This window comes from Gouania willdenowi, chromosome 15, assembly GCF_900634775.1.
Source record: "Gouania willdenowi chromosome 15, fGouWil2.1, whole genome shotgun sequence".
NCBI lineage: Eukaryota > Metazoa > Chordata > Actinopteri > Blenniiformes > Gobiesocidae > Gouania > Gouania willdenowi.
Genome location: NC_041058.1, coordinates 19,159,972 through 19,173,199, shown reverse-complemented (window position 1 = coordinate 19,173,199; position 13,228 = coordinate 19,159,972). Strand labels below are relative to the sequence as shown.

Here is a 13,228-nt window from a genome sequence, read left to right as displayed (position 1 = left end):
ACCCATGATCTATGGCCCTTTTGACCTCAAACTGGTTCGTGTTTGGCCCCTGAACTAAAATGAGTTTGACACCCATGAGCTAATGCATTGTAAAGTGATTTTAAAAATGTGATAAACCGAATGAAGAAGACAATCCAGTGACACAGTGCCCGCTTCTGTTTCCTCACCTTTGAGTCAATCATTTGCTAGAAATATAAATGCTGTGCAGACTATTGTTGTGTGAAATGGCAACACAAGTCACATAAGTCTGTGTTAATGTGAAGCATGATGGAAAATAAAACACCAAACTCACAGATGTGGCTAAACTATCCTTGTATGGGTTTTACAGTAATAAGACTTGTATTTGGTGAACATTGGGCGTGTTGGGATTTTCAGAGAAACGGTAGAGGTAGAGGTACAATCTCTAATGTTTTTCCATGATCATGTGGTACATTTGACTGACAAAGACTGGAAAAGGAGCGATCAGTGGTGGGAAAGAGTGTAGTTGGGTTAGAGTGGGTATGTGTGTACCAATTTAAGTACTAACCAGGTCAAAGTTAGATAAACTAAAAAAAAAAAAGATAAACTATTGAAGGATTTTTAGAGAAAATCAGATTATTTTTCCACTCGATGCAGAAAGAAAAACCTTTGTTTCTTTTATTTTCATATCATCTTGAAAAAAGTGGTTTGATATTTCAAAGTGCCTGAGCTTCATTAAGTGTTTCAAGCAGGGGTGTCAAACTCATTTTAGTTCAGGGGCCAAATATACACCACTTTGACCTTAAATTGGCCACAGATTTTTTTTTTTGTGGGAAAAAGAGCAAATTCAACATCAATGAGCCCCGGTTTCTACATATAAATGCTACAAAAATGATCAAATATGTGAGTATATCAGTCCCTGCAGGATCTTCACTTATGTTTCCCTAATTTTTGAAATTTGGGTAAATATCATGGAATAATTGGGGAAAATTTGCCAGATTTTGGAGAATTTGAGTTCATTTTGAGATTAAAAATGTCCAAATATTGTGGATTTTAATTGAATTGTTGTATTTGGAGTGACTGAGATATCTACAACTGAATTAGTTGGTGATTTACAAAATGATTTATGTTTTTTCTAGCATTTTTAAATTCTCAAGCGGGCTGAATTTTGATGCTCTAAAGCAGTGGTTCTAAAACTTTTTTTTGGCTGAAGTACCTTCTTTCTTTTATTTCTAAATCCAAGTACTGTTTACCTCCTTTGTCCGACGACAACATTTTGCTCAGAATACTATAATAAAAAATATCTATAGATCATAATGATGGAATGAATGAGTGATAACACACAGTTTAAAGAATGTAACTTTATAAATAAGTGGAAATTTAAGAAACAGTATTTAGTGCAGTGGTTCCCAACCTTTTTTGGATCATGACCTCATTTTGATATCAATAAATGCCGGCGACTCCAAAGATGTTTTTTTTTTTCTTTCTAGAATTAGTTTTTGATCATGTTTAAGATTATTATTATTATTTTTTTTACTGCATTTTTGTTAGATTCACAAAGTGAAAGAGAAATACAGTTTAAGATTGTGTTATAATTTAAAAAAAAAAGAAAAAGAAAAATTAAGAATAATTTAAAAAATGTAAAAAAAATAAACTAATTCAATTTTTCAGAAATTTCAGGCGACCCCAATTTAGTGGCTCCTGGATGTATTTATTTCTCTAGTTTTTAAAATTTCTGGTCCCTAAGGTGGGACCAAGACTGACAATTTGTTTGTGGATTTTCCACACTCTCTCTCTCAAGTAAAATGCCATTTTGTTCCCCTAGGGGTACATGCACCCCCATTTGAGAAACACTGCTGTAAAGGGCCAGATTTGGCATGGTGTGCTTCAAGGCTTCATTTATATGAAGATGAATTATATTTTTTGCATATAACAAGGATACGCTATTGTCCCACAACTGCAACAATCTACGGCTGGCCAAAAAAAAAAAAAAAATCAATTTATTCGATTTATCGAATTTGTAGATAAAAAACGATTTTTATTTTGCAAATTTGAGTTTTTCTATTTACGTTTTTTTTTTTTTTTTTTTTCATTCTACCACAGTTTTCTCAGACTTTTTCACATTTCGTCCTTGTGGGTTACCGTAGCGCGATGTGAGCCAGCCCCCTCTTTGTTTACATGTGTTTATCCTTTGAGTAGGCTATATGTTTAATTTTTTATTCACACTATGCTGAGACGCTAAAGTAAGAGTTTATTATTTTTGTAACTGTAATGTTATAAATATGTAGTTATCTGATTTCTTAATCAGAAAATTTAAGCTACTGTGAAGTTGCTGTTGCACTTTTGCTTAAACCTGGGTTAAAGCTTGAAATTGTTGAATGACAGAGAATCATTTACTTTTTATTTTGAGGACAATCACAGCAATAAAGTTGCACTTTTGACAATATATCTGATGTCTGCAGTCATTTTGTGCATTAAAAAAAACTAATCGAAACTCAAATTTTTCTTTAAAAATCGGAGATTGCTTTTAAAGGCAAAATGGCCCAGCCCTACAACAACCTCACACTTTTGTACATTAAAATTTATTACCGTTAAGAGTAATAAACGCTGGCATGTTTAACGTCATTATAACCAACAGGCCAAAGTTTGTTTTGTTGCTTTCATCAGTGTTTCCAAAAAAGGAAGTGAGTTTGATTAAACATGAACTGCAAACTCAGCAATGAACCAGGCGCCACCATCTTTGACCATGTTTACATTTCCGAGGTAATCTCTCATCTACTGTGCATAACGTACAATGTAAACACACAATTCACGCCTGGAGAAAAGGGAACATTTTATTTTCCAATTGACACCCATTAAAACATTAAGTGCACCACTTTGTGGCACGCTTTAGGTAGGTTACACTTAAACCTAAAACAAACAAACAAACAAAAAAAAAACAGCAGCAACAAGTATTGTTTTTGTCAGAATATTAGTAAAACTGTTGCATTGTCTACTTACATCTGTAAAATAATTGGTTTATGAAGTCTTGTATAAAACAAGACACAGAAGATGGTTACACCTGAGTGACAGCAGACAAGATTTTATGCCATTGTAACGTTAAAGTGCGCCCCCCAAAAAAAAACAAAACAAAAAACATGAAGACAGAGGAAAAAGTATACATTATTACACACACAAAAAATAAAACCTGTTTACAGATTCACTGTGCAGGCAAACAGCATGAGTAGAAACAATGTTTCCTGGTGGTCAATGACTATGTAAATATATTTAAGGCGATGCAAACATGGCTGAACATTCACTGAGGAAACAGGTTTACGTGCATACTGTACATGAATGCTACTGCATTATATTTCATCCAAAAAGTATCGTTTGCAGAAATATAACTAAAAAAAAACAAAAAAAAAAACCTGTCATTGGAACTAAACAATATTCTAAATGCATGTCAGCACTTTTATCGCATGAAAATTAAAATAAAACTTTGCAATAAGTTGTGATCAGAAGCTTCTTCAAGACATCATATACAATGTATTGCAGATAACTTTTATATTCCTGTTGTAAATGAAATGAAATCATGCACCTACTGATTAAATGCTGGTTGATTTAGACATTTTTTTTTTTTTTGTCATTTTGTCAAAGTGTTTACAGGTGGAAAGCAACAACTTGAGAAACAGCTTTATGGGAGTAGCATGTTGGGATGAGACTTTTGCTTTTCTTGCATATTTAGGAGCACATTTCTCAATATTTATCAGATATTTCCCCAGAATCACACATCTGAAAGATTACTCAACCAACAAGCACAACAATACTATTGCAAACAAGGAATCAAAAAGCAAACATCAAAGTTTATTAAAAAAAAAAAAAAAAAAAGTAGGTATTGAATTATAAACTAAAATGTGTATGACCTGTTGATGAAAAGAGTAATAATTTGCAATAAAACCAAACCAAAAAGTGGCATACTATTATATCTCTATCTATATAATAGTGGGCATATATAGATATAGAGGACTATTTTGTAGCAGTGATATTAAGTTATGTATAGGAGCACATTCTACCATGTCATACACGTTAAATCCAAAGCACTGCAGCTGACGGAGAAGAAATTTGGCACCAAAAAAAGAGGTGGGATGGGGGTGGGGGGTGTCACTCAACACTGTTGTGCTTCGTACAAAAATACTCATGCACAGTTCTCCATCTGTGGAGTAAACAGGATCGTTTGAACCATATTCCGTTGAAAGCTAGAAAAATATGGTACAAATCTGTATCTTTTACAGTACATGCAACACGTGGGACAGTTTGAATCTCAAACACATTGACTGAAAGAGTCACATACAGTGAGCGAGTTCTCTCACACCGTAAAGAGTGCAAATTTTTGCTGTTCCATATTTAATGGGAGATTGTACATCAAACTAAGGCCAAAAGCCACTTCCACCTTAAAACACAATGTGTTTGTTGTTTGTTTTGCGATCTGGGGGTATATTAATAATATTAATCAGACAACAATCAAACCACGACTGTTGTGTGAACACCTCTAATTAAACTGATCCGCCTGATAATATGGGTCTATAGTTTTTCTATAAGCAAACAGTGTTAAACCAGAGTTTTGGTAATACATTCTCATCTCTGTGATGTGGCCCAGGCAGATTGTTCTGAAATGAACCACGTGCTCACACACCCTAAATCTGCACTTTTTTAATTACAAGGCAATCTTACTACAAGATGGACTGAAATGTGCACAGACACCAACACGGTTAGTGTGCACACCATAAGGGTAAAGTGATCCACTAATGTACGTAGAACATGCAGAATACAGATTAAACCTTGAGTTAAAAGAAAAGAACATGGGCTTTCCCAGGCTGTGTGAGCTTTGGTCTTTAACTGTGGCTACCTTCAAAGATTAGAACCATTATCAAATGTTTACATTTCTTTTCTTCTAGAGTACGCTGCAGCTTCCAAATGGGGTTTTACTCTTCTTGGTTCGTTGTTTGTTAGGTCGCAAAGTGATGATTTCTCTGCCGTTGCTGGAGCTCTGGCTGTGAACGTTACTACTGGTGGTATTAAAAACCCCTTTTGGGAAGAAACAAAAACATCATGAGTCATCATCCAAGAAAGACAGATCTTCTAAAGAGAAGATAAAGTTTGGGAAGATTTCTCACCTATTTTATTGCTTGTTGTGTGGACCACTTCTTTCTCCTCTGCTGTTTGCTGTTTGAGTCGTTGAAGATACTTCTCAGCTAAGTACTTAAACACTGAGAGAAAGAGCACAAACGATACCAAGAATTAACTTAGTGGAATCACATCAAATATCAACATAAAGAGTAACTTACCCTCAGTAACATTAAGATCCTCTTTCACTGAAGCACGATAAAACCTCAACTTTAGCCTTTTAGCCAAAGCCTCTGCCTCCTCACTGAACAGAATACAACAGAATTACATTGGAAGTAGGGCCCTATAAAATCTGTGTAAACGGAATCATGGACGGAAACACGGAATCGACCAATGAAAATGGACAGAATCAACATGAAACGCCGTCACCTTTTTTTTTTTTTTAAATGGGAAAATGTTCTGGGGAGCGCTCATTAGGTGCACCGCTCTCCCCCATCCTGTCCTGGCTGCAATAAACACTGCCTAAAACACCCCAAACACCGTCTAAAACTGCCAAAAAACTACGCAAATCATCACTGACTCCTAAATGCAGAGCCACCAGTGCCTGCTTAACTTTGTTGTGCCTGTAAAACTCCGTCCGTTTCTCGTGTAGTGCTCCATCGCTCCGTGAAAACGTGACCAGCTTTAATCAGTTTCACCTGTGTTTAAACAACATCTCATCAGAAGATCCGTGGGAAAAACTTGTTGTGTTGTTGTGGACGAGACCACAGATACCAGGGATTGTAGAGTCTGAAACATCGTAGTTTAATGATAACTTCTGATAATGTCTGCCCCCTAGTGGTGAAATAACTGATGCTTCCTTGTGTTCTTTTTTTTTAGTTTTATCATTACAGTCTGGAATGACGTCATCATGATAATTTAAATTAGGTCAATTTAAATACAATTTATCAAAACTTAAACAATAAACCTGCTCAGATTCATAAACCATTGATCCCTGAAAGGAAACTGAGTGACTGTGCCATTAATGTTGTTCTCATACATTTTTCTATGATATAAATAATTAAAAAGGAGCAGTCAGAATAATCCATGTCACTACAACTTATATCTACCTTTTAATCGTATCTTACTTAATTTTTGACATACATTTTTGTTTTATTTTATTTTTTTTATGTATTAGTATTTATTTTGTTTCCTCACAGGAGTTAAAAACTAATATTTTCTGAAAAAAAAATTATATTTAAAAAAAAAAAAAAAAAAAAAAAAAAAAACGAAATTAAAAAAAATTAAAGTGCAAAACACGGAATTTGGAAAAAAAAAAAAAAGAAAACAGATTTTATAGGGCCCTATGGAAGTTTATTAAAATCAACTAGTTTCTGTTTGGACACTATTTCCATGACTCACTTTTTTATCACCGTTTCTTCCAGCAGGTCAATTTTGTTTTGGACCAAGACTGTAGGAATATCTCCAACTTCTGCTTCCACCTTCTCTCTCCAGCTATCGATTGCCTGGAAAGAATCTCTGTCTGTTGTAGAGAAGACAAACACACATGCCTGGGCACCTGGAACACAACACACACACACACACACACACACATCTGAAAAGTGTCCAAAAATGACAAAGCACTCAACAATTTTCATTGAATCCTCCTGAAAACATGTTGACAAATATGGTGCATGGGTATAAACAGCCAAAACCAGGAATGAAAAATATAGTTAATACCACAGGGTTCTGTGATTGCTTCTAAATTATTTACTGTTTTTATTTAGGATTTTTGTGAGGTATCAAATGTGTTATGTTTGCAGATGATACAACCATATTTTGTTCTGGAAAAAACAAAACTTTTGGTTAAAATAGAAAAAAATAATTACAGTGCTTAAAAGCTGGTTTGATATGAACAAATTATCACTTAACATTTCAAAAACTGAATCTAGGATTTTATTTTTTTATTTATTTCCTTGTTTACAATTTAATGTACATTGATGCTGCCATATGTGACATATTGTGTAGAACTCTGGGGAACCACTTTTAAGACCATTGTTACATGTAGTGTTTTATTGCAAAAAAAAAAAGAAAAAAAAAGCTGTACGATTAATAAACAAAGCAGGATATTATGACCATACACATCCACTATTTGTTAAATCAAACCTTATGAAATGTAAAGATATTATTTATTATAAAATAACACAGATAATGTTCAAAGCAAAACTAAATGCTCTTCCAGAAGACGTTCAAAAATACTTCTATCTACAGACCAGCAAATACAGCCCAAGAAATCAATTTGTGTTTATTTTAAATAAAGCAATATTAGAAATAAAACAAAGATGTCTGTCTATTGTTCTAGGGGTTCATTTGTTGAAGAATGTTGATAAAGAAATTAAAATGAGTGACACTATTTATTTTTCAAAAAAAAAAAAAAATGTCAATATATTTTAAAGAGTTAGGTAAAGCAGTAGAAATACATTTGTAAGAGTATAAACTAAAGTGTTCTTTGTTAAATGTTGTATATAAAGGAAAGTGTATATATACTGAATATATAAGTTTTTTGTTGCATTATTTGAAAAAGGCAACTCAAATGTACTTTGTTGAATGATTGCAATCTTGAGAAATATAACTTGAATGTTATAATTTATGTTGGGCATAAAAGAGTTTTTGCTTCTGTCTGTTTCAGTTTTGCTATATATTTTTAAATTGTGATTTAATATTATTAATAATAATAAAATAACAAAAGTGCTTTTTGAGACACTCAGACACTTTACAGCATAAAAACAACAAGAGCATTGATAGAAGAAAATATGACAGAGAAAAGCAGTGAGTGAGTGGGTGAGTGGTATAAACATGAAAAGCTGAGTGAAACAGGTGAGTTTTGAATAGTGATTTGAAGAATGGGAGGTCGGTGCAGTTGCGGATGTGGCTCGGTAGGGAATTCCATAGGGTGGGGGCGGCTACAGAGAAAGCTCTGTCCCCCCAGGTTCTGTTTGAATATTTTTCGTTAGACTGAAACAAACAAACCAAGTGAAACTGAACATCACTGATTGTCCTCCACATGGTGGAGCCTGACCTCGATAGTAGGCCTTGGTGATTGCATCAAACTCCTCCTGACCCGCCGTGTCCCACAGCATGAGTCGGACCTCCTCATCGTTTACACTGCCACAGAAAGTAAATATCATAGAAAATAAATGAGACTTCATTCACCAACCAGGCCTGGACAAAGTGTTTTCTTACACTATCTGCCTTTCCAAGAAGTCCACACCAATGGTTTTCTTATAGTCTTTAGTAAAGACGCCCTTACAGTAACGCTGGATCATGCTGGACTTGCCAACAGCTCCGTTGCCGACCACCACCACCTTGATGGCCACTTCCATGTCTTCCTCCAACATGTTGATGGTGACTGGCTCGTTGGGACTCCTACTGCTCAGCCCGCGTTGGTTTTACAGATGTGACATGAAGACATTCAAAAACTGAGAAAGTAGAACAGGCACAGAGAAAGCGTTATCTATAAGTAAGCGTAGCATTGAACTAATTATTCAAACAATCATTCTCGTATCTTAAGATTTATCTTTAACATCCTTTAAAAGTGCAAAATACTTGGGATAGGTTAAGGCAGGGGTTCTCAACCTGGAGATGGGACCCCATTTGGGGCCACAAAACACTTGGAGGGGTCTCCAGATGCCTTCGAGAAACTAAGAATATTTTTTGACATAACATTGTGAGCCAATTTTTGCTTATTTTTACCCTTTTTCTGCAACTACACCAAACTTTCCATATTTTAACATATTTTCATCACTTTTTCTTGCCATATTTTTGCTCCTTTTAATGTATTTTTTCTACATTACTCAAATTTCTGCCACTTATTCATCAAATTTCAATGCCTTTTCTGCACATTTTTCCCCAATTTCAAACCATTTCCAGCACTTATAAACCCTTTTCCCACCTAATGTCGAATATGTTGACTCGTTATTGTCACTTTTAACCTCTCTTCACCATATTTCATGCTATTCTTTTTGCCAGTTTAACCACATTCATGATTTGTCATGCCCTTTATTTGCCAGTTTAAACAAATTGTTCTGACTTTTTTTCTGCCACTTTTAAGCGTATATTGACACTTTTAACCCTTCTCTGTATATTATCACCTGTATTATATTTGTTCATAACACAGGAAGTTGCACTTGTGTTCTGGAAGCAGCAGCCCCATGAATAACTTAAGGTGAATACCACAGACTAGAATATGCCCAGGTTTCGCATCTACAGTACATGTGGTAATTAACACTAGGGATCGACCGATATGGTTTTTTTTAGGGTCGATACAGATTTTTCCCCCTATCAGCCTTAGCCGATGATCGATATGGACTGCCAATTTTCTTGAGCCAACATTTGGAGCCGATACTACTTTTGCTCCCTCAATTTACATCATAAAAATTACACAATGATGATAACAAATGGGACAAGTCTCAATTTTTAATCAACAACGGTGAGGTAGAACAAGGACAAGTTAAAAATATTTAACACAAATTAAAAACAGGTGATGTAGAACAAGAACAAGTTAAAAATATTTAAATATTAAAAACAGGTGATGTAGAACAAGAACAAGTTAAAAATATTTAAATATTAAAAACAGGTGATGTTGAACAAGAACAAGTTAAAAATATTTAAATATTAAAAACAGGTGATGTTGAACAAGAACAAGTAAAAAAATATTTCTGCTCTCTGTAAATAATGCGGATCCGCAAAAGCAGCAGCCCGCATCGGCCGATGCCGATACACGTAAAAAACTAAAGTCGGCCAATGTATCGCTCTATCACTAGTTAACATTGCAAAACAATAATGATTAAAGGGCAATATTGCTTGTAATGACAAAGGTTAATAAATGACATTTAATGGAACAGTCTGCACATTTTCAAACATTAGTTTATTCACCTACAAAGTGGTTGTAATTCACCCATAAACCAGTACTACTCAGACCCATTTACAAACCCATTGTAAACTTTATGGAATTTGTGGCCCGAGTGATTTTCCATTAGCCGTGAAACCATGTAGCAACTGGGTGCTCCATAGCCATAAGCAGTAAGTCTGAGAGTAAACAACATATTGTAGGAAAGCTGCTCTCAGTAGACACTGACAACTCACTGCATGGCTGTGGTGTGTGACAGACTGTGTGAATTTGAGTCACAGCATGCAAGGCCGCAGATGATGTTGATTAGTGATGAGCTGCTATTGAAATACAAGCACAAAACCTGGAGCACTTTCTCCACTTACACATAATACTAAAACTTCTTTCCTAATAATTGCTAGTATCGCCTCCATGTTCTCCACACTGCACTGGCAGACACAGCAAACATTCCTGCTACAGCGCTGGATGAGCTGCACCAGCTCAGCAACTTCAGTGTGTTTTAGACTCCGCCTCTTGCCAATTACCTCTCATTTCCCCCTGTTGTCCCTTCTCCAATTCCACAACAACAGGTGAAAATTATTCACAATCATGGACATTTTTAATAACACTTTACTTGAAGTTTTATACATAAAGGCTGACATTACGCTGTAATTATCATGACACCTGTCATTAGCATGAATAAGGTGTTATGGAGGCTGTCATTAAGTGTCAATTGTTACCCTAACCCTAAGTTACCCTAACCCCGAACCTTAACCCTTACCCTATTTAATGCTAACCCTACCAAACCCCACTAGATCCCTCTACCTAAGCCCAAAAAATGACAACATAGCTCTAAAGGTGTTATCATTTAGTGAAAGGTGTCATAATATAGCAAACAGCATTTAATGACAGCCTTCATGACATCTTATTAATGCTAATGACAGCGTAATGTCACTGTCAGCCTTATGTATAAAACTTCACGTAAAGTGTTATTTTAAGGAAGTGTCTATTGATAAGTTAAACACATCAATAGGACTATGGGTACGTTTTCTGGACCTTTTCTACACTCTGGCCAAGTGGTCTAAGGTGCCGGACTCAAGGATTCTTCCTTCTGCTGCCGTGGGTTCGATTCCCACTTTTGACATATATATTTTTTTCTTTTTAACATACTTAACATTACAAATTCCACCTTTAGGAATAGATATATGAAAAAAAACCATTTTAGGGTATTTTCTGGATTAGGCTTAGGGTTAGGGCTAAAATAAAAGGTTTAGCAGGGAAGCTAAAAATAAATACGAGCTAAAATAAAACTGACGCTGCGTATCAATAGATTGGCAGTGGATTGATAAGTTTCTGTATCAATAGGTACGGCCTTATTTTAAAATCTAACCAAGTTTTAGTCAGCAAATTCATAACATTTTGCTGGGTATTATTATTTAAAACCACCACCAAAACTATATTGTCAAAGGTATTGGGACACTGTAGTGAATGCATCTGTATTGATAGCACTGACATACTTTCCAGGTAACTCTTCTACATTATTCATATCCGAGGATTAAAGGTGTAAGAGAGCATTGATGATGTTAAATATGTGCATAGGGATGAATGTTTGAGCAGAATATTTAGGTAGTATTACACATCCCCAGGTTAGCAGACAGTGAGTCATAGCGTGGTTACTTATTCCAGGCCTCAGGGCGGGGCATAAGTACATTCATTTTATATAAATGTTGTGCCACTCATTTTAATCTCCTACATATCATCATGCAATTAAACCCATTTAAACCAATAACCCAATAGCTGGCAATGTTTGGAAGATTTAGTTCAATAATGAACTTTTATTGCTTATTACGGTTTAAGTCAGAGATCACCTTTCAGGAAGATGTAACCTGTTGAATAGCTGACACTAGGGTTACTTCAGGTCCCGGGCACAAGATTAAAGCCAACAGAGGTGGCTGGAGTGATGACAACAGTAACAACCATAGAGTCACACTGTTTCTTACCTGTGATATATTAATACAGCTTATCCGTGGACGTTTGAGGATCTAGTCGTCCATCGCACATCTCCAGCCGCTCCTCTGCTGGACACTTACCTAGCTAAGATTAGCCACTTTCCTCGAAGAAAAAGAAGACGCCTCTGTTCTACCCGTCAACGCACTCTAATAACATAAAAAATATGTGTTCAGCCCAAGTAACAAGGCCTGTGTCTATTTAACACCAATACATAAAAAATAACTAATGCATGTAATGTAAGGAGAAATACATTTCCCTCCTCTGAATGCAGCTAACTGTGCTATGCTAATCAGCCGACTGGCTAACTGGCTGAGGGCTGTTGCTAAGCAGCAGAGCCAGAGACAACGTGACACCATCACCGGCCCCAGGGACTCACGGGATCTTTTGTAGTTTTAATGCCACAGGCATACACACTAAATTAAAATAGTTACAGTGTAATAAAAGAAAGTCCAATTATATCTGCCTGTACTGTTAAAGTATTGTTGTCTAAATCGTTTAGTAAGTGTTAAGTAAAATAGTCTTTACGTCCTTAATTATGTAAACGTTTGTGTTGATTGATATTTCGATGATTTTGTGTACACACCGGAATGATAAATCGCTAAATGGAATTGTGATCCGCGAAACGAATGGTTTAAGTTGATATTTGATTAATATGTAATACAATATGTGACTAAAATCGTAATACAATACTGTAACTCTTTAAAAAATACTACTTTTCATGTCAACACACAGTGATAATCTCATTTAAGATCAAACTTCTATTTTTTGTTTTCACGAGGCATTTTGTGGCAGTCCCGTTACACGGGATACGCGGCAGGCAGAATCCAGCGCTCCCCGTTTTACGTCAGCGTGTCACTTCCGGGGTTACGCGTGTCGTCATCGTTTTACCCGCGTTTGTTGAACATTTCACTGAGTTTGGCGGGACGAGTACAGGAGGTTTCCTCTACTCTGACATCTGTGAGGTAAACCTTTATTATGGCTTTATTGGTACATACGTTCTTTATGTCACAAACTACTGTTCTATTTGTGCCTGTGTTTAGTTAGCTTCCTAAGTGGCTAGCTAGAGTTCACGAGGTGCTAGCTTTTACACAGGATCAGAGGCTGTTGTTGTGATCGTGTGTTTGTTGTTTGGATAGCTAACTTTAGCACTAATGGGTCTCCTAAAGCAGCAGTACAAGTCTCCCTCTGATCCACAGGAAACAAATATGTAACATTACAATCACAGCTGTGTTCCATTTCATGCATTTTAGGATCTTTGCTAACAAATCTAAACCGCGAACTCTAGCCAGG

The 13,228-nt window shown here is 35.7% G+C and overlaps 2 protein-coding genes across 2 annotated transcripts in view; one reads left to right on the top strand and one right to left on the bottom strand.

Moving 5' to 3' along the window:
- Positions 1-3,072: 3,072 nt before the first annotated feature.
- Positions 3,073-12,265, bottom strand: rab23 (RAB23, member RAS oncogene family). The gene is made up of 7 exons (XM_028468572.1): positions 11,929-12,265; positions 8,284-8,519; positions 8,120-8,205; positions 6,463-6,619; positions 5,283-5,365; positions 5,112-5,204; positions 3,073-5,022 (listed from the first exon to the last, which is right to left on the bottom strand). Exons 2-7 carry the CDS (start codon positions 8,436-8,438, stop codon positions 4,889-4,891), a joined length of 708 nt encoding a protein of 235 aa, XP_028324373.1. The 5' UTR covers positions 8,439-8,519; positions 11,929-12,265; the 3' UTR covers positions 3,073-4,888.
- A 540-nt stretch (positions 12,266-12,805) lies between these two features.
- prim2 (DNA primase subunit 2) overlaps positions 12,806-13,228 on the top strand; it is a 34,200-nt gene continuing 33,777 nt past the window's right edge. The window contains exon 1 of the mRNA XM_028468998.1: positions 12,806-12,900. The gene's annotated coding sequence lies outside the window, so the exon portion shown is untranslated. The remainder of the gene's footprint in view (positions 12,901-13,228) is intronic.